Consider the following 22,092-nt stretch of genomic DNA (forward strand, 5'->3'; position numbering starts at 1 on the left):
TGAAGAGAGGGAGGAAGGAGAATACGAGCAAAGAGGTCACAACCATGATGGGTACACCCACTGAAACAGCTTACCTGAGCTAATGGGAGCTCACCGACTCTGGCTTGACAGCAAAGGAACCAGCATAGGACCAAACTAGGCCCTCTGAATGTGGGTGACAGTTGTGTGGCTGGGGCAGACTGAGGGGCCACTGGCAGTGAGACCAGGATTGATCCTACTGCTTGTTCTAACTCTTTAGAACCCATCCTCTTTGGAGGGATACCTTGCTCAGTCTAGATACAGTGGAGGAGGACCTTGGTTCTGCCTTAAAACAATGTGCTAGACCTTGTTGACTCCCCATGGGAAGCCTTACCCTCTCTGAGCAGTGGATGAGGGAGTGAGGTGGTGGGGGGAGGGAGGCAGAAGGTGGAGGGAGGAGGAGGGGAGGGAGTATGAAATGGATTTCGTTTGCAAAATGAGAAAAGACAATTAAAAAAATAAATTAAAAAGAAAAAAAAGAAAGTGAAGCTGAGAAAACAGCAGCAAGAAGGGCAGAGAAGAACAGTGAGGAACATGTCCCAGGAAGCAGGTTTTAGACTCCATGCTGCTGCGCACACTTTGTTTCAGATGCCTACTCAGCACCAAGGACAAAAGGAACACCCTGGACACTTTTAGCGAGATAGCGTAGCTCGTGAGTTGGGGAACAAAAGTAAGACTGGTACTGGAACTCCTGACAGCCAGGCAGGACTCTAGAACCAGGAAGAAATGCCTTCAACATCAGGAAGGTTCACGACTGGAGCCTCAGTATCCAGGAGGCTGATGCAGGAGGGAAGAGCAGGGGCAAAGGGAGAGATCCAGGATGATAGCTGTGTACCAGACCCAAGGTGAAGGAGTGGAGGATCCAGGACAGGAAATTGGAAGTTTTTTTCATCAACCCCTGTGGACACCGTGCACGTGAAGCTTCAAATCCTGACAACAGAAAAGACTGGGCACACAGAAAATAAGAAACACAAACAGAAAGGGAGACAACTATTAACTCGAAGGAAAATAAGAAGGTCTATGGAAACGGAAAGGTAATTAGCCCTGGGCAATAACCGTAAGGCCACAACACTGCAAACACTGAGTATTGGTTTAACCCTGAGCTGTATCGGCAGGATGGCAGATGGGCTGGCATGGACTAGGAGAACTAAACCACCATAATGAAAATCAAATACCACAGGAAATGAATTTATAAAGGAATTAAAAGTACCCCTTTCTGGGGACACAGAGCTAGAACTTGGAGACAGGTGGATCAAGTAGCTTCATAAACATCACAACACTATGCTACTTTCCAAACTCTTTCGATGCTTGCCATGAAATAAAATATAAATATAAAAACTAAACTAAAAATGAAGTGAACTATTACAGTAGAAATTAAGTTCAGTATATTTAAATATAGCCAAAGATGATTATAGCTACTCTAATAAGAAAATAATATGTAAAGATGGTTATTAGCAAAAATACCTCCTGAATGAGCAGGTAAGAGGAATATAATAAGTTTTTCTGGCACACACATAATTTGCTCTGCAATTCAAGCTCACAATTATTAATAATACCCATTAGCAGATAAATTGAGATAATCACGTAGAAATAAATTATAAAAATCCTTAAGTAAAAGTAAGTCAGATTTATAAAAAGTTTATGCAAAAAAATATGACTGATTTCAAGTGATTAAGCAAATATTTGTCCAAAGTAAAGATTCACAATTGTTTGATCTCTTGGCTTCTTATTTCATAATTAATTGGCTTGAAAATGTTTCCAAGTGACTTTGGACGGAACGTTTATCTAAAGAGTTTCTGCGTTAAGTTGTTTTTTTAAATTTTGAAACTAAAACAGTATGTTCTATTTTTTTTTAAAAAAAAAAAAACCAAACTGATTGAGACATTTCAGTCCTGGTTTAAGAGTACAGGTGGGCCTGGATCTGGGAAGAGTCCGTTTAGAATGGCTCCGAAGTAATTATTATCTTCTGACAACAAGGAAACACTGACTGCCCCCTCCACTCAGGAACACTTAGACTGTGGCCTGCAAACACTGGGGGGTGGTACCAACCAGGAAAACCACTAACAACACTCCTTTTGTTTTTGTTTCTGTTTATCTTTTGAGATTATAGTTGCATCCTTTCCCTCTTCAGTTTCCTCCCTCCATAGACCCCTCCTGTTCTCTTTCAAATTCATGGTCTCTTTTTTTATTAAATGTTATTACACACACGCACACTGTACACACACATTTTATATACACACACTATACACACACATTTTATACACACACTATACACACACATTTTGTGCACACTATAAACACACACTGTGCACACATTTTATACACACACAGATTTTACACACAATGTACACACACACTATACACACACTACACACACTTTTATACACACGCACACTACACACACACTATACACACGCATTTTATACACATACATTTTATATACACACAACCTGCTAGGACTGGATAACATCACTTGTATCTTCTAACATTACAGAAAAACACAACCAATCAAAACGCTGAGTTACGAAGCCTAATCCCAACAGATACATCTACAATACAACTCCTTCACCTAAGGTCAGGGGTCATTGTAGAAGAGGGGGCAGAAAGATTTGTGAGAGCCAGAGAATCGAGGACTTTGCTGTGAGACTGTGTTCCCTAAAAATGCCAGAAGCTACCCACATAAAATCTCTCCAGCATGACTGAACAGAGACAGCAACAGACACTGAAAGCAAATAGAGAGGGCCCAAGGGAGGCCTCAACCCAGGAAGAACTGCAGGTATTGAAGGAATTCTCAGGGACAGAGAAGGGATCTTCCCAGGGAACAGTATCTAATGGGTTATCTGATACCAATTGGCTAACTTGCTTTTGTTTCTAAATGCATCCCTTTACCATCCATTTCTGCAGAACCTGCTGTGTCCCACCGCATCCTCATGCAGGTATACATAGATAAACCCACAGGTTCTAGCAGTGTGTTCTCCAATATTCTTTTGCTGTAGGGATCTCAGAAAAACTGTGGAGACTACAAATCTACAGGGACAGCGCCTCCCCCTCATAGCTAGTGAAGCACAAATACTCGAAATGAGAAGCAAAAGAGATCAGAGAAAAACAGAAGAAAGGTAACACATCACCCTAAATTAAAAAGTAGCTGACCATGGACAGTTAGGAAATGTAGTGGTAAAAATAGACCTACTAATTTAGGGGGAAATTTTTTAATTTAATTTTTTTTACTTATTCATTAATTTTTTGAAGACAGGATCTCACTATATAGGCCTGGTTGACCTCGGATTCAAAGACATCCACCTTCATCTACTTCCCCAGTGCTGGGATTAAAGATGTGCACCACCAAGACCTGTCTTAATCAATGAAATTTGAATTACTATTATGGCTTGTCTGCTACAAATGAAAATACTCAAAACAAAACAAAGCAAAGCAAAATCAAAAACAACGACGTGCAAATAGGCAAACGGATGAATTTTGTGGCCCTGCAAGTCTGTTGTCTGCAAGACAGACCGTGAAAGGAATGATCCAGTGTAATGTGCTTGATGTGTTAATTATCAAAGCTTCTTTTTGTGGACTAGAAAGGAAAACCTCAAGAGGCATTAGCTGAGGAATTAAACAGGGAGCATCCTCAGAGTACTGCCTTCTCTCTTAGGAGCCAACCAGCGGTTTAGAACCGCATCGCCGCTATCCAATATTGTGTGAAGACTATTCTCTCTTGGATGTGGAAAGTACTTACAATCTAACAAAAGCATTTTGTCACTGTTTTGTTCTTGCTTTTTTGATTGCCTATGTGGCATAGGCTAGCCTCAAACTTCTTATGCAACTTAAGCTGGCCTTGGGCCCTAGTTCCATCTGCCTCCAACTTCCAACGGCTGGTTTACGGGTGTGGACTCCTACACGCAGGTCAAAATTTAACAAAATCTAAAAGGCCATTCTCAGTCACACAGGCCACATTCCACTTGCCCCAAAGTGCCGAGTGGCCAGTGTCTACTCGACTGGACAATTCTGCGAGACCTTTTCCAGCTATGCCAAAGTTCTACGGACCATACAGCACCACTCTGAAATAAGGGTCTGCTCTGAACTAGTACTCAGAAATCTCTCGGTTAAAATGTTTAAGAAGTTTATACTTACTAACTGTCACCTTGTCCTTATCGCCCAACATAATGTTGTTTGGCGTCAAATCTCGGTGGACAATCCTCTTCTCCTTGTGTAGGTACCGGAGAGCTAAGCACAGCTTGAAATAAGAATGAAGGCAAATTTGATTCCCCACTGTACACATAGACCATGGTGCATCTCTAAGGCAGCTCGGGACTTGGCTGCGTGATGAGAATTTCAATGGGGGGTGGTGTACCTGTATAAATATTCTCCACAATCGTTCTTCGGTGAAGTGCTGCCGTTTTTCCTTCAGAGAGCTAAAGTGCTCTCCCAGTGGGGCTCCTTCTATAAGCTCCATGACGATATACAATCTGTCATCTGTGCAAAGGCACAAAAGGGCCACAGTGACTTAAAGGGAATGCAGAACCCTGGGAAGGCTTCACAAATTAGGACCCGTGGTTTCCAAAGAGCGTGCCGAGAGTTAGCGGTAGGATCCACTCTGGCAGCTCTTGGGGTCATCACAGCCCAGCAGCAACTTTCCCAACTTAAGTTTACAATGGCAAGTGTAATCATGAGGAATGGCTGGGAGGTGCCAAAGGCAATGAGCCAACTGTCCCAAGTCACGGGCCATGCCTCTTAGTACCTCAGATCAAATAAGACATCAAAAAACTGCATAGTAAATTGTATTTCCTACAGTCACAGAGAAACTTACCCTAGGGTTACACTATGATGTTGCAAGGACACAACTGCCCATAGCAGAAACCATTATTAGGCCACTTTTGAGCGGAGAGACCCGGACTCTGATTCCGTTTCACGGTTCACAAAGCTTTCGTTTGCAAATGCTGCTCAGCTTGCTGCTGCTGCTGCTGCTGCTGCTGCTGCTGCTGCTGCTGCTGCTGCTGCTGCTGCTGCTGCTGCTGCTTTGCTTACCTTCATCTAAAACCAGTCTGAACTACTAACAATGACATGAGACGTGTGCCTTTTCTGGCTGTTGGATGTGCATACAATACACACATATAGAGTTTGTCTGCCAAGGACAGACACCTGCTGTCCCGCCACACAGCTGACTTCTTTCTCTACTCTTGTACCATAGCACAAAAGCATGCACACCATTCTTCCTGTTGGTCTGCACGGGAAGGCACAACATGGCTAAATCCTGAAATTTCTAGTTTCAAAGTTTCACAATGCCAAGAAATATGTGAAACCATAACAAACGCCCCAGCACACAGAAGATTTTTTTGTCACTTTTTTTTTTTTTTTTTGGATGGGGAGGGGGAGACAGAATGTCTCTGTGTAGCCCAGGCTGGCCTCAGACTCACACAGATCTGCCTGCTCTGCCCCAGGAGTCCTGGGGTTTAAGATGTGCAGCACCACAGCCCACCTTAGAACAGAGAGTGAGCCCCAGCAGCTACTGCCCATGTGGCCGGCAGTCGTCCTCGACATGTAAATACTTCGGGATTTTATGCTACAGATGTTTGAAGACTGACTTCACTTGTAAACAAGTGACTGGGTTTGTCTTTTCTAAAAGTTTTGACTGTGCTCCCCATCCCACTGGCAGGAAACAGGCCTCCCAGCTTGTGGCGCAGACAGGACTCTGTCGCCACCTGGTGGCACCTACTGAAACATCTGGAAGGAGAAGCCCACTCCATTTTATTTGGGGGTGGAAAATGTCACTAGCTACAGGAGCTACTCTATGATTGCCAAAACCATCAGCGTTTGAGTCTTTTTTTTTCTTGATCACCTCCATATCATTTCTTGTAAAAATCATTTAATTATTTTGGTTTGTTTACACCGTGCTTCTCTATGGTGGGGAGCAAAATATTTTAACTATTTTCAGATCAGCACTTATGAGATCATTTCACTGCCTGACAAAGGGATGCTTGTTAAGATCACCTTATAAAGATCACCTGGGCCAAGTAGTTGTGGTGCATGCTTTTAATCCCAGCACTCAGGAGGCAGAGACAGGCGGATCTCTGAGATTTCAAGGCCAGCCTGGTCTATAGAGTGAGTTCCAGGACAGCCAGGGCTACACAGAGAAACCCTGTCTCAAAAAACTGAAAAAAGAAAGAAGCTGAATGAGCTTACTTTCTGACAATATACTATGAATAACAAAGATATGTTTTGTTCATTGGAAACGCAATTCATACTTACTTTCCAAAAATGTTTTATAGTAACGTACAATGTTGGGATGGTAAAGCTGAAAGAAAATAGATAGCAAACATTATCAGACTGCTTCCAACCCCAAGCTTTCTCCACGACCACCTAGAGTTTGTAGACTGCATGACGTCTCCGACTGTCAGCTAACATTTCAAATTGTCATGACTTAAAACTGTGCTGCTTTTAAATTAATGAACATTTCAGTGTCCTCTGTGCCTTTGTCAATGAGGCTAGAAACTATCCTGCTTCCTAACTTAGAGTAGAGAATCTTAGAACTAAGTGATCCACTTAGCGTGTTCTGCCCCAATGACAGGCCTCAGCTACCTACACATGAAGAGAAAATTTGCTTAACAAGAGAAAAATAGTATAAATATGTTTGCAGTTCTTCATTTATAGCGCGGTTTCTAGGTGAAGTGTCTCATTTCAGAAGAATTGCCATTATGTGCATTGGTGCTGTGCACCTGTGTGCCCTTTGAACAGGGTGCAGCTAGCCGCTATCCAGGAAACCCAGCTGCTCACATCAGGAGCAGTGGAGCAGCTGGATGTGGCTTCCCCCTCCGAGCCAGGAGCAGGTCTGTCCCTCATCACTTAGCTGGGAGGGCCAAAGGAGCCTACAGAGTTCACACGTGGACCTCAGGATGTGAGTATGTCACAAGGAGAAGCATCAAACAGGGACTAACACCAACTTGTCCCACTCTCTTGGGACTGTTGTATGTACGAAGAGTGAGCTACTGCCATGGAAGACTGCTTCTACAAGCCTGGTCATTTGGAGCCTCTGTGGCTACAGGTTCAATGGCATCTCTTAACAGGATCTCCCATTCCAGCCATGTTTCTATCGCCTCTTTCTTTCATGACTTGCTTCTTTGAGGTTCTAGTGGCTTATTCCCAGAGTGAGGGAGCAAATGAACAATCTTGAGGGACTTCACAGTCTAAGCTGAGGTGCCCTCATCGGCCTCTTCTGGACAGTTTTTCTAAGGAAATGCACTCAAGCAAATTAGCACCCTCATCAGCTCATAAGAGACTCCAGCTTATGAGTCTGGAACCCGGTCAACAAAATTCTGGCCCTAGCTCATGAGCAAGGGTAGATCCAGCTTTGGGACCTAATCAAAGCATTAGATGGACTCAGATCAGAGTCACATTGTAAGTTTATGCACAGAACCCATTAAAGCAAGAAAGTCAACTATAACGCTGTCAGTGATAAGTTTTATCATAACTTAGTGATGCCAAACTGTAGGTTTCAGTGAATAAAGACCATGATTGTGCTGGGCTTTATGCTCCAGCCCCGACACCAAGCAAATATGACTGAAGAGAACAGAGCTGGGAGAGGGAGAGTTTCCCAGGACTTAAAAAAAAAAAAGAAATAAAAAAAAAAGAAACCGCACAAATAAGGAAGGCTGGAAAAGAAACCAGCATGTCCTTGAATCACAAAAAGAAATCCCATGTCTCTTCTGCTATGTGTTCTTTTCTTTTGTCAAATAATTCTTCAGGGTCACAGCTAATTGAGCTACGACATCACACCATACAGTGCTTGTGCTGGGAAAAATAACCCTGAGGATAGTGGTGCACACTTTTAATCCCAGCGCTTAGGAGTAGGATTCCGAAGAAAGGGTCAAGGTCACCTTGGCCGCACAGCAAGCATCAGGGCAGCCTAGACTCCACTACACAAGGCTGGTCAAGAAAAGGAAAAAAACCCACATTCTAGATTTAATAAGTCAGACTTGGGGTGTCAGCAGTTTGGCTTTACTGGACTGAAGCTGGAGGAATACATCGTATTCCTCTGCAGTAATTTGGTAACCAAACACTGAGGCTGGGGACTCTTTCTCCCGTTCCTATGCAGTAACCGGCAGCTAAGCACTGAACATGATCGTGATGAAGACAGAAGGGCTTCTCATGCATGGTGTGTTCTGGCTTGGAAGCTCAACTGCTTTGCATCCAAGGCGGCTATAAACTCCCAGAAGAGTTTCCATGGCTCAATAACAAGCTTCAAGAAAAACACTGGTAAAAATATCACCACACCAAAGTCCGGCCTTTCACACTGGACTTGTTTAGAAACAGCGCGGGCAAGAATGGCACAAGGGTTCGGTCTCAATGACGTTTATGTCAGAGGCATCTCAGAAATAAGACAGATATTTACCTGCTCCTTAATTATTGTTAATTCAGAAACAATGTTCTTCACACTGCTGTCTCGGTCTTTCTTATCCTTCCCGAATGCTGGGTTATGTAAATTGACCTCCTTCATTGCTAAAAGGTTTTGACCACTACGTTTTCTAACCTAAAATAAGGAAATAAAAAAAAATTGTTTAATTAAATACCCTGATGAGAACTGAGGGTTAAGACAAAAACGGACTAACTAGAATCACATGATTAACCGAGCCATAGCATGAGACTCTAGCTTACCAGTTCTCAGCCCAATGACCCTTTCCCGGGGGGGGGGGGTCGCTTTCAGATATCCTGCATTCCAATATTTACATTACCCTTCAGTAATCTAACAGGAGAGAAATTGTAGATATTGAGTAGCAAGGAGATAAATTTATGGTTGGGGGCTATGGTGGTTTGAAAGAAAATGGCCCCCAAAGGGGGTGGCACTATTAGGAGGTAGAGCCTTGTTGAAGTAGATATGACCCTATTAGAGAAAGTGTGTCACCGTGGGGGCAGGCTTTGAGGTCTTCTAGGCTCAAGCTGCATCTAGTTCAGACCACTTCCTGTTGCTTGCTGATGTAAGGCTCTCAACTCCTTCTCCAGCACCACGTCTGCCTGCACACCACTAGGTCCTACCATGATAAAGGACTAAGCCTCTGAAAATGTAAGCCCTCCATCCCAATTAAATGTTTTTTCCTTTATAAGAGTTGCCATGATCATGGTGTCTCTTTGCAGCAATAAAAATCCTAACTAAGGCAGGGCCACCACAGCATGAAGAACTGTGCTGAAGAGTCAGTATTAGGAACATGGAGGACCACTGGGCTGTTAGCTTCTGGTTTGGTGCCCCCTGCAGAACTCCACTGCATTTACACTGGGCTGAGTTCAGTCCTGTTAGCTTCTGGTTTGGCGCCCCCTGCAGGACTCAGCAGGATTTCCCTGTGAAGGAGCAGAAACGCTGGAGGAAATTTATAAACTCTGTCATGCCCTGGGACAAGCTATTTCGACGATTTCCCTGTGATGGGTGGAAGACACCCTGTGTCAGCCAATGAGCTGTTATTACTAGAGCTGAGAACCAAGGCAACACCCACAGCATGACCACGCCCTGTGGTACCAAAACAACCACTCTCATGTTTATCTCCATTTATTCTCCAGTTTTCAATGGCAAGGACTCCAGTTAAAATGAGTATGGACCTCCAAGTGTGATTTCAAGTTCGTCTTGGAAAACGAGAACACTTCCAGGGCAGAATCACCTTGTAAACACAGCCAAAAGCTCCACTCCCAAGATGGTCCAGCACGGCATAGTCGCCTATGTATTTCAGCGGAGCCTTCTTCTGATTGATGCTTTCAATATTCTCGGCAATCTGCTTCAGTTCATCCTCCTAACCACGTCATAAAGGGAAACGGGCTGCTGTTATTTCATCCTGACCGTGCACAGAGCAACCCACACAAACGTTTAAGCCTCAAAACTTACCAACAGTAAATTCAGCTGTGACACTAAGTCCTCATAGGCACTGATATCGCGGACGTAATGGCCTATGTCAATGAAGATCTCAAACAGGTCAGTGGGGAAAAGTCTACAGAAAAAAAAAAAAAACACAAGCCACTTAATGTGGAGCTTGGGAACAGGGAGCTGTTGCTGCCCTTTGGATGCAGCTTGCTCACCAACAAACCCTACCCATCAACCTAACTTCATTAGGTTATCAGCGGAGTACAGAAATAGTATGCGTTGGCTTATCACGGAAATTTCCACTGTAGCTGTATTCCCCGCAGGGTAAGCGAAGAGGAAGAGCAATGTTCTAAAGACCCACTGAACAGCATGGTGCTTAGTTACTGCACTGGACTTCACACTTAGAGCTGGGGAGGGGCGGATAGAACATTGTTTCTATGGCAATAAAAGACAATGTCATGGAAACAGATTACACCATGGCCTTGTTTGTAATCTATCTGGGGGTACAGACACGAAGCATACTCAAAGAGGTTATTTGTTGGGTGTTCTTGAAATACTCAGCACTTACATGGAGTCATTTGTTACAGTTCTAAACTTAACCCCAGGATGGAAATATACTTTTAATTTTGAAATGTTTTATGAAAATATAATGCTGGGAATTGAAAAACAATGGAGAGGATTACGCATTTTCAAAGTGCTGGCTTCAAAGCCATCTTAAAATGTTTTGAGTTCATTAAAACAGATGGCTTTGGGCTATGAAATGAAAGTTTATAATAAATAGTTTTCCTTTCTTTTCCCTTAAATTCAGATGTCATAGGAAAATAAAGCAACAATAGAAAGTAGACCACACCTCTCAACAAAGGATTTGATCTGACATCCAGTCTTCCCTCGTCAATAATATTTAGGTAAGATTGTGGAGGTGGGTTTTGTCTAAAGGGTGTGTGTGCCCTACGTGTGCAAGGTGTCTGCTTCCTAAGCCTGTTTCTCCACCGTACTCACCAACTCGCCTCTGGCCTGGTCCTGGTTCCCAGCCTACCAAGGGCGCCTAAATAAACCCTTGGTTGGTAAGAGGACGTGACCAGACTAACTTTGGAATTTCTGAATAGTCAAAGACAAGTATGTGTTTTGATTCTATTCACTCAAGATGTTAACATCCTTAGTTCAGGCCAGGGCCTCAGCAGGTCCATGGCTTCTGAGGAGCTGCACTGCTGCAGTCAGCTGTCACACGGCCTGTGAGGTGACACAAGAGCTGTTCAATCTGTGGAGTCTAAGACGTCTGGAGAAGCAAGGCCAGCATGGAGCCAGCGTCTTTGCACAGCCCCTAGTCAAGAGTGCAAACTCAGGCTGGCCTAGCAAGAACTTGAGTATGGTAATCACCCGTATTATTTTACACTCGTACCTTTTAAAGAGCGGCCGGTTCCTTTCCATACTGAAGAGAAACCTCAGGGCTCTGAAAGCATAACACTGGGAAATGAAAGAGATGGCTCTTAGGGGCAGTATAACAAATTAAAACCTTTTCAGTGCAGAATTACCAGGAGCAGCCATCACAGAGGCCTCCCTGTGGGTGGCGGACCTAAGCTGAAGGCCAAGCTCCTAAACAGGAAGAGAAGCACCAACTCCCGAGTCCCTCTCCCCGTCTCCAGGGCTGGAGATGTGGCCCTGCTTACTCCACACAGGCCACTGACTCCTTTCTAGAACGTACAGAATGAGCAGCGGTATACGAAATGACATTCCTCTGCCCAGGAAGCCATACAACCAGAGACTTCCAGGAGTTCAGGGTTCATGTTCTCTATTCATACAGTTTCTAACCACTGGAAAACACCGCACGGGGAAATCAGTAACAGGCACACACTGGAGTCAAGCGTGACAGATTGGTCTCCTGAATAAAAAGGTCCTAACCATTCTCCAAATAGAACAATGGACAGTCAATCATTAAAAAGGCTTGCAAAGAGACCTGAGTACTTTAACTGAGAAAAACAATTTCCTGGGACCAGCAAGATGGCTCAGTGGGTAAAAACATTTACAGTCAAACCTAACGACTGGGCTTTGATCCCCAGGACACACATGGTGGAAGGGGAGAACTAACACCCACAGACTACTCTCAGACACCCAAACATGTTCCATGACATGACTGCCTACACACAGAATCACACAAAAATAAATAAATGCAGTTACATATTTTTATACATAAAAAATTAGCTTCTGGTATTCTACAGGGGAGAAAAAGAGAGGGGAAGGAAGAAGAGGGGGAAGGGGTCAGAAAGAAAAGCATTGTGGGAGAGGACACAAAGGGGAGAAGAAATGGGGGGGGATGCCCTGGCTAGTTTTATGTCAACTTGAAAAAAGCTAAAATCATCCGAAAGAAGGGAAGTTGAGAAAATGCCTCCATAATATCCAGCTGTAGGGCATTTCCTTCTTAGTGATTGATGGGGAGGGCCCCATTATGGGTGGTGCCATCCCTGGGCTGGTGACTTTGGGTTCTATAAGAAAGCAGGCCATGTAGAGCAAACCAATAAGCAGTACCCCTCTGTAGCCTCTGCATCAGCTCTTGCCTCCAGGTTGCTGGCCCATTTGATGCTGACCCCTTTCCTTCCCAATTTGCTTTGGTACAGGGTGGGTTCACTGCATAAACAACATCCTTTAACTTCTCCATCTCTAGCCTGCTGATACCACTCCCGTGGGAATTCCTGCCATCCTGGGGCAGCGGTACCCAGGAGCTCCTTGTCCCCTTTTAAATCCCTTCTCATCCACCAAAGTCCATTTCCAGGGACTTCCTTTTCAAAGACAAAATGTTGGTGACTATGGCTCAGGTTTAAAGATGACAACCATTTCTCCATTGTTGTTATATTCTGATGCATAACGAAATACCTTTTAAAAGTGCAACCAACCACTGTACAAAGAAGCCACTGGCTAAGCCCCATAAGTCATACACAGGGAGCCGTTTCTGACTCTTCTGTGCTATTTGGAATCACTGATTGTCATACAAACTCCACTAACTAAGCATACTCCCTTTCCATCTGCACAGGGCCCCATGCTCACCTAAACAATCCTAAAAAGTACACATCATCTTATCAAAGCCCCCAGACTTCAATACCTTGAGACAAGGAGCAAGAGACACGCTTGTTACCTGTAGGAGATTCGTTTGTGTGGCGTTCTTTTGTTTGTTTGGTAAAATTAATTTCGCGATTGTATATACGCCATTTTCCTGGAAAAACCAAGAGGTAATGTGTCAGTGACTAGCAGTTGCGATACTACCCAGAGAGACAAGCATTCAGGAGCACAAGCAGAGCCTTCCAACAGCGTAAACAGATAGTAAGGACGTTATTAAAACTGTCAATGTGATACTTTTAAAAGCCAAAGACTAAAAACAAGCTTATTTTTTTTCAAGGCAGAATTATATAATACTATTATATAATAAATTACATAAATTTAAAATTATTTAAATATTATAAAAGCAAAGAGTGGGAGAACATGAAGGGACTGAATAAAAGAATTCAAACATCCTTATGTTCAAACCTAAGGGCTGATGTGCTTGCTGCCCCAGCATGAGTTCAGTCCCAAGAACTGAAGTTTTAAAAAAAAAAAAAACATAGTAATAAGCCAGGTGAAGTGGCTCACTTGTAATCCTAGTGCTGAAAAGGCAGAGACAGGGGGCTCCCTGCAGACCATTGGCCAGCCAATCTAGCCAAATCAGTGAGCCCTGTGCCCATGAAATGCCTTGTCTCAGAAACAAGGCTGGGTGATGGAAAGACAGTTTGGCAATTGAAAGCACACACTGCTCCTGCAGAGGACTGGAGTTCGGTCCCTGGCACCAAAGTTGGTGACTCTCAGCTGCCTGTAACTCCAACTGCAGGAGATCCACTGCCCTCTTCTGAACTCTGCAGGAACTTGCATTCTTATGTGCACAAACCCACAAGCAGACACACACATATGAGCATTTTTTTTTTAATCTCGATTTTAAAAGAAGTGGACCTCTCCCGATGAACGCCACCTCTGGCCTCCACACACACATGCATGCACACCCACACACATGAATAAACAGACACATGAAAACACAGGTACATAGACATTCCACAAATACCAAATTCAAACTATAAAATATAGATGCTTTCTCCCTTTCTGTTTTTGATAATTAGAGAATACACAGAGATTAACCATTTTAAAATAAGTGTTTTTAAGAAAAGGAAAAATGACAGAAAATGACAAATGTTAAAGAAATTAAGTTAATCATGGAAATAGCACCGGACATATACATGGGGGGTGAAAAAGCCAATTTTGGCTTTCTGTCAGTTATGAATGCATGACATCTTATCCACCTCCATAAATCTGACCATTATAGTTATAACTGCCCTGTAGATTATTTTATAATTCTGTTTTATTCATGCGTATACTCATGAGAGGTCGAACATTTTTTTTTCCCTCTGGGAGTGAACCCAGCAAGTCACGAGAGCCGGACCTGTGGCCAACCTGGCTGTTCTTCCCACCACTTCCCCACCTGCTATGCTGCCTATGGACTTAGGCCATCCCCATTGCCACCACGCATGCCCAAGGTGACGTCGCAGCTATTGGTCTCCTCCTCTGTAAAACCCTGCAAGAACCCAAGTGGAGCAGCTTCAAGAGAGGCGGGACGTTACCAGCATCTGTCCTTTCTAAGTTCTATTGAGCTTCGGCTATCAACTTAACAGAGCCCAGAGTTCCCCGGAGGAGTCTCAGGGAAGAGACTCTGGCTAGCATGGGCGTGTGTGCGGTACATGATCTTGCTTGTTAATTGATTTAGGTAGGTGCAGCTCACTGTGAGCATTGTCACCCCAGGGTAAGAAGTACTGGGTTGTATAAGGAAGAAGGCTGGACACGCACCAAAGGGAGCAAGCCAGTACGCCGAACTCTTCCACGGCCTCTGTTTCCTTTCTTGGCTCTAGGTCCCTGCCTTGAGCTCCTGTCCTGATCTCCCCAGCGATGGGCTGTTACAAGTGTATGTCAAATAGACCCTTGCCTCTCTGAAGCTGCTTTTGGTCGGTGTTTTAACATAACATGAAAGCAAACTAGAGCAATCTGCTCTCAATTGAATTAACTGAAGATGAAAATATAAAGTGGATTCTTTCGGCTAAATAAGAAATGTTAGATATTTCCTAAATTACATGATGGGTCCTCAGACCAATATGCAGCTTGTAAGCTGCAGCCCGAGGAGCCTTGGCCATGGCGCTCTTACCTGAACCACTTGGTGGGCATTGGTGTCGTTGAGAGCCAGCTCAGTGAGGGCAGCACAGCAGGCTGGGAGGGAAGCAATCAAACCCGTCAGACTCGCCAGGACCCAGTGTGTGCCCAGCATTTACCAGGAATACAATAAACTGGTGTGTACATGAATCACGACTTTCAGTACAATCCCCAGACCCTGGTGATCGGACTACGTTCTACGGTGACAGACCGCTAGTCATCACGGGCTTTGTCCCCCACCCTCCCTGCCTGCCTCTGTCTGCATTGTAAATAGAGACACAGTTCCTCCTATGGAGCTACACACCTTACACTGAAGACTTCCACATATCACCGTATGCGTCTCGCAACAATATTTCATATGGGCAAAACTGAAGCCTGGGGTCTTGTGAAACATGGCTAAGGACATACAGCCGTCTACCTGGGTGGAGGAAATTCCCAGACTACACATCTTTCTTACTTAGATGTGAAAGGAATGATGTCCAGTAAGCCCATATGATGCATACAGCTCCAGAAGACTATCTATTTGTACCCTGGTACCCCACCAAACAGAACACCTGGGGCATCCTAGCCCCCAAACTCCTTATGTCGCTCTCTAGGCACTGGGAAACCCCATAATCCCACTGTGATCACCACCACCTGTAGCACTCTGAGAATACCCAGATGACCGGGGAGCTCAGAGACCAGCTAGCGTGGTCTCCGGGGAACCTTTAAACAGGTAGGCGAGCACAGCCTGCGAGGAGCTAGGGGCCTTTCGTAGTGCACGCAGACGTCACAGGGAAGGAAGATCTAGTTCTCTGCCTTCACGTGTCTCTGGTAAAACTTCTCTTCGGTTCTCCAGTAGGAAATAGCTACGAATAAAGCAAGCCTGTCTTGTGCCCATTGCCTTTCAACTCCTGCCCTCTGCCACACGCGTTCCTTGCCTCAGAGTCTCCCCCAAGTTCTGCTGGCCTCCAACACCCCTTTTTCCTTTCCGGGCTGCTCCAGGGTCAAGACTGACCGGAAGCGCCTACACTGCATGACTGCTCTATTAAACCCAAACACCCTGACAAGTGCAAGCTGGAGACCGATCCACTTGGAAAAGGCTTATCCCGCTTAGCTTTCTTGCTCCTTTGGAAACCCAGGCGGTTGTCAGCTCTCTCTTCTCCATGGGACTGGTCTGAGGAGGAAGACTCCCTGGCCCCTGCCTTGGGAGTGGAATGCTTGCATTAACTAGGATACTCGAAGATCGAGGGAACTGTAGGAAGTGTGGTTCTGCTCAGACCAAGCTGTGCGCTTTAGCCCAGCAACCTCATCTGCCATACCATTAACCTGCCAGCCCAAAACTAGCACCAAGAAGGCGCTGGCATTGTGTGGAGTCACTGTTCCACATTTGGAATCCTGCAGATTGTGCACACCCGACACCACCGTACTCATGTTCTAACAAGGAACAACCAGACGATAAAGAAGTCAGTATTAAGCAGCAAAACCCAGTCATGTAAGGCAGATACCTGCTTGGAGAGAGACAGTATTCTCCTGTATTTCCCCAGGGCTTAAGTCTTCCGATAAATGCAGCTGCTGGATTCGCCCTGCAGCATTTGCACTGGACAGGCTTCCGATGGAGGACCGATCAGAAACAAAATTCCTGTCTCTGCAAAAGGAAAGTTACTCCCTGGGCCATTTAGCCACCTTCTCCTGGGCCTCAAACAGAATGTAAATCTCATAACAGGCCCGTATTTTGTATAATAAACAAACAACTGAATCAATAGAAATCAGGTCACGAGGTTTTCTGTGTCCCTAATGGCTTCATCTGCAAATTCAGCTAGAACCGAGCCTGGTGTACAGTGAGCATGAGATGAGAGACCCAGCCCAACCTTCCCCGGCAATCCCCGACTCCGGGCACTGCACAGCCAGGGTTCCTCTGAATTCCTCTTAGTGAAAACCGATTCTGCTGCATCTTCAAACTGTTTCCTCTTTGACTCTACAGGAGTCTCCATGAACGTGGCTTGAAGCCTTGACTTCACCTGGCCTTATCAGCCATTTCTGTCTGTTCTCTTTCCTTTCCTCTGGCTGAGAGAACTTTCTTAAAGCTCCCTGTTGTGCTACTTCCGGGGCTGCTCTGGTTTGGAGGTCGGTCTGTGGGGCTGTGTTCATCACCCCCTTCATTTCCTGTCTTGGCTGTCTGACTTCCTTTGTTCTACAGCTCCGTTACCCATCTTCAACCACAGCTCACAAATCCTTGCTGTGCAGTGGGTCTGCCATGTCCTGGGTGCACAGTTTTCCACCATAGACTCTCTGTCTGTTATCTGTTTTGTGCCCTTGGTTTATGTGGTTACTTTATTTATTTCTCATGACATCAGCCGTTTGGGTCTTTACGTTCCCACACATAACACAAATGGGATCTCCCTGTCCTCCCTCTGTGCTATCTGGGCCGTTCTGTTCTTTCTGTCATGAGCTGGGGCAAGGAGCAGTTCCTTCAAGGGTCTTATCAGTGGACAGAACTCTCTGGGCACTCTGTGTGGTGATCACTGTGCCAGAGAGGAATGTGGCTGCTTTCGGAGGCTACACGTGTACAGGCCTAAATGGGTTTCCTGAAAAACTACCCTGCAATAGCCTCTTAACACCAGCGCTGCCAGCACCCAGGCAGCTCCTCTTCTACTACCTGCCCAGGTAGCCAGGTACCTGGCATAGGTACCAGTAGCAGGCATAGGCCCAAGCAGATTGTACTTATCCAGCTGGGAATAAGCCCTCCCAAATCACCTTAGCTACTTTAAATATTCAACAATAGTTGACATGTATCAGCTTCTCAGGGAAAGTTGTCTAACACCGTACATGGATGGGGTTGGAACATGAGTCTCTAGGCATAAAAGAACTCCTATCTATCGATGATATAAAACCTATGACTTGAGCTAATGAGAGGATAGTGTCTTGTGTTATATCAACTCTAAATAATACTTGACTGTCACAGAATTAAGAAAATGCCAACTATTCAAGGATAAGTACCCCCATCATCTTCACCCTACAAGCACAAACAAAACAACTTTGCAATATTTCTGACCAAGGGAATAGCCTATTACGTCACGGGGTTGGTGACTTATAATCTATACATCCAAGTAATTGAGGTTTCTATAAAAGCTAGGAGCTTGCCGGCAGGCTATACACGTTTCCTTTGATTTCACAACAACAGAAATCATTAATGAAGCTTATTGTCTGTATCACTGCAGTCTCTTCTAATGCTCTGAAATTTTCCCATGGAGAAAATCCATAAAGGAATAGTATGCACAGAGTCTTAGTCACGCCAACTTGATAATCTCTGGTGATGTTAAAATGGATAAGTCACTCTGACGTAGAGCAAGCACAGAATAAGCTTTATTGATGAACCAGGGATCATAAGTATGCTGGTCTCTTTTGAGCAAAATATCTACCTGTGCCTCTGGCTTGGCACACTTGAGGCTGCATTATGCTTCATAATAACATTAAGTAAGAGAATATTTCCAAAGATGATCCATATATATATAATATAAAATGTATATATATAATGTGTATATGTACATATTGTTAAGTTGGGACCTACGTTCTCAACTTATCACATATATATGCATATATATACATATATATATATAACTACTCAATACTTTAAGCTATTTAATTCATAAAATATGGTTACAATGTAATATATACCCAAGCAATTTCAATTTCAAGCTATTTTAGCAAACCATCCCTTTGAATGCTTATGGCATAGAAGCTACTAGAAAGCAGGTGTGGAGGTGGGGTGGTTTGAATGAAAATGGCCCCCAAGGGCTCATAGGCCATGATAGGCTTATTTGAAAGTCTTAGGACATGCGGCCTTGTTGGAGTAGGGTGTGATCTTGTTGGGGGAAGTGTGTCACTGGGTCTAGACTTTGGAGTTTCAAATGCTCAAACCAGTCAGGCATTCGCTCTCTCTCTTCCTGCTGTCTGTTGATCCAGATGTAGAACTCTCAGTTACTTCTCCAGCACCATCTCTGTCTGCACGACACCATGTTTCCCACCATGATGATAATGGACTAAACCTCTGAGCTGTAAACCAGCCACAATGAAATGTTTTCCTTTATAAGAGTTGCCACGGTCATGGTGTCTCTTCACAGCAACAGAGCACTGACTAAGACAGGAAGCATGCACCTTTTGTCCCAGCACTTGGAAGGCAGAGGCAGGTGGCTCTCTGTGAGATCGCAAGGCCAACCTGGTCTACATAGCGAATGCCAGGGCAGTCAGGCCTACACTGAGAGACCCTGTCTCAAAACACAACAAAACAAATAAGCAAGCGAAGAGTTACTCGGCTGCTCTACCAATCTGTAAGGTCCAAGCGCCCCCACTTACCCCCGTAAAATATGAAGGAGATGTTTGATGCCACCCCAGATCCGGATTTCCACACTGGTCTCCGGGTCCTCACACACCTGCACCAGAATCCAGACGACGCTCCACAGCAGCTTCAGGTGGTCCGAGTGGAGCAGACTGAGGAGGATGGGGATGCCCTCGTAGAGCTTCACCTGCTCCTTCACCTGGGGCTCGGCACAGAGCAGGCGCAGGAGCTCCGCCGTAAGCCTGGCGTGACAGGAGCAAGGGGGAGAGGGACACCAGTCCTGCAGCCGTGGCTTCGTGTGACCAGAACCTCCACCAGGGCACAGAATCTATTACTGGGGCCACTGTTCTTCCGCTCTGTGAGCCTTGCCCATGAGTGAGGACCCTCTGCCAATCGCCTGTTAGATCGTGGCCTGCCACTTTAAGAGTTGATCCACCTCCCCTATGGCCTGTCTTGACCAGCTCCCTGCTGCTTGTGTCCCTATGGCCTACTGTCCTAATGTCCTAACAGTGATTTTACATCCTCTAATTGCCTTTAGCTACAGACAAGCTCCCTATACCCTGGGGTAAGTTGTAAAGGCAAGGGTCCTCTCTCTCTCTGACTCTCTCTCTCTGTCTCCCTCTCTCTCTGTCTCCCCTTTTACCCCCACTCATACACCATGCATCCATGGTGGTTACCTCTCCTACTTTCATTTGAAGCTGATAATGTCTACAATGTGGTCCCACCTCGCGACGTCATGATACTGCCTCTGTCTGGTATGATGTACTGCCCCCTTTAATGTTCTTCATCCTCAAAGCCAGACCACGGCTAGTGGTTATGTAGCCCTCTCTCTCCTAATGAAGCTCACTTTCTGAAGGTGAAGTTCCATGTCTGTTTCATTCTGGAGAGAGTGTTAGCTTGTGCCCTCTTTCTCCGAAACACCCTCCAGAGTTCACATTCCCACACTGCTTTGCAATTCCGCAAAAATTCCCAGAGAACTTCTCCATGCTCCTCTCCCTCTCGAGCCTCCCCTGCCCCCACCCCCCAGCTCTGATGTTAAGAACACATGTTCTATGAAGAGTGGCAGGTCAAGCCTGTAATCCCAGCACTTAAAGAGACAGACAAGGACCATGACAAGAACAAGACCAGCCCAGGGAGGACTGCTTATCAATCCATCTCAAACAACAAAAAGAACGCATCTTCTTTGGTGAGCACCACATTTCAGATTCTAAAACTCTCTGCGAGAAACATTCTCTCTTTATTCTAAGAGCATCTCAGTCTGGGCTGCATCCCACTCCTGCCCGGCTTCCATGTGTGTGATCAGAATACAAATGTGGTTGTACTTAAAGCCTCTCTGGGAATTCCTGTATTGTTCATATGAACACCCACACCATCTTACCATGCAAAACCCATCCTAAAAGCCCAGATAAACATGCTATTTACTTCATCTGTAAAATATGAAAAGCAAGAGAGCTTTGGGTGGATGAGAGGACTCGGGAGGGCTCAGGGAATGTCCCAATGTAGAGAAAGAACTGGTCAGAATCAGCTACATTTTCGACTTTTCGTTAACTGTTCTAGTTTCTGATACTTTGCCTCCTTCGACCTGGCTGCATCTGCCAGAGCATTTGTCTCAGACACCCAGTGTCTGCCTCTGTGATGCAGCGCACAGCCTTGCCAAGGCACTTCCTCCTATCTCCCTTCCCTCCGATCAGGAATTTCTATTCTGGACTGAGCCTGTTGACTGCATCTTCCAGGGCACCAGAGTCTCATAAGCACCCGGGGAGTTCTCCCTGCCTGCCCCTTTTCTCACACTGGCTGCTCTGATCTCACTCAACTATGGTAGGATCTTACTTAACCTTGTCTCTTGAGTGAGCTCAAGTCATCAAGTCTGAAAGCAGAGACTCCCACCTGTACCAATACTCATGCAACACCGTGTTAAGACAGTTTTGCAAAGAAATTTAAAAAAAAAAATCCCTGCAAGTATCGATCTCCATCGCTAGGATTTCTGGACTCTTAGCTTTTCAGAAAATTGTAGTCTAATTTTACAAGCCTAAACACACCTAACACGTGCCTTACAGAGTCCTGATCTAGAAAGGAATCCTTTACATTCCAGACTGTGCTGTGAGTTATGTAACACCATCACAGCTGGACTCAGTCAGCATGGGCTCTCACTCGCCTTAAACTCAGCGGCTTTTAGTCACTTTGCTTATTCCACACATTAATCTAAAATCACTAAAGACAGAGAGCAACTTAAAGTTCCTTCCCTGGAACTTTTTATTTAGACAAACGCAACCACAAAATTAATAATGATGCAATGACAAAATAATAAGATTAGATTCTACGTTCCTTTTTCCTGGCATCTTCTTTTTGTCTTAAACAAAAAGGAACTTTCAAGATGATTCACGATATTCAATTAATAATATAGATGGCAAATAAAAAGAGTTTTACCACAAATAAAACAGCTTTTAAGAGAGAAAGGGGAAGAGGGAAAGGGAGAGGGAAAGAGAAAGAGAGAGAATGAATCAGCAACATCATTCTGGAGCCAATTTTGAGTGACCATGACCGGAGACCACAGATTTAAATTACTACAAGTTCCAAGTTCCATTGCGGAAGAATTTCCATGAGGATGAGACCCTACCTTTTGGAGAGTAAGTCATATTCATGCAGAATCATCAAGAGATTTTCTACTATGTTGAGTTCACTGATCTTCTCCCTGCACTCTGGA

General features: G+C 44.8%; 1 protein-coding gene across 1 annotated transcript in view; it reads right to left on the reverse strand.

Annotated features, from left to right (window-relative positions):
• Positions 1 to 22,092, reverse strand: part of Nek10 (NIMA related kinase 10) — a 171,524-nt gene that overhangs the window by 111,259 nt on the left and 38,173 nt on the right. Inside the window, 12 exon segments of the mRNA XM_048421327.3 lie at positions 4,150 to 4,252; positions 4,370 to 4,491; positions 6,265 to 6,310; positions 8,405 to 8,542; positions 9,660 to 9,788; positions 9,881 to 9,983; positions 11,256 to 11,320; positions 12,984 to 13,061; positions 15,066 to 15,127; positions 16,558 to 16,697; positions 19,406 to 19,630; positions 22,006 to 22,092. Of these exon segments, the coding sequence (XP_048277284.3) occupies positions 4,150 to 4,252; positions 4,370 to 4,491; positions 6,265 to 6,310; positions 8,405 to 8,542; positions 9,660 to 9,788; positions 9,881 to 9,983; positions 11,256 to 11,320; positions 12,984 to 13,061; positions 15,066 to 15,127; positions 16,558 to 16,697; positions 19,406 to 19,630; positions 22,006 to 22,092 (1,298 nt within the window).

This window comes from Myodes glareolus, chromosome 5 (assembly GCF_982192425.1).
Source record: "Myodes glareolus chromosome 5, mMyoGla1.1, whole genome shotgun sequence".
NCBI lineage: Eukaryota > Metazoa > Chordata > Mammalia > Rodentia > Cricetidae > Myodes > Myodes glareolus.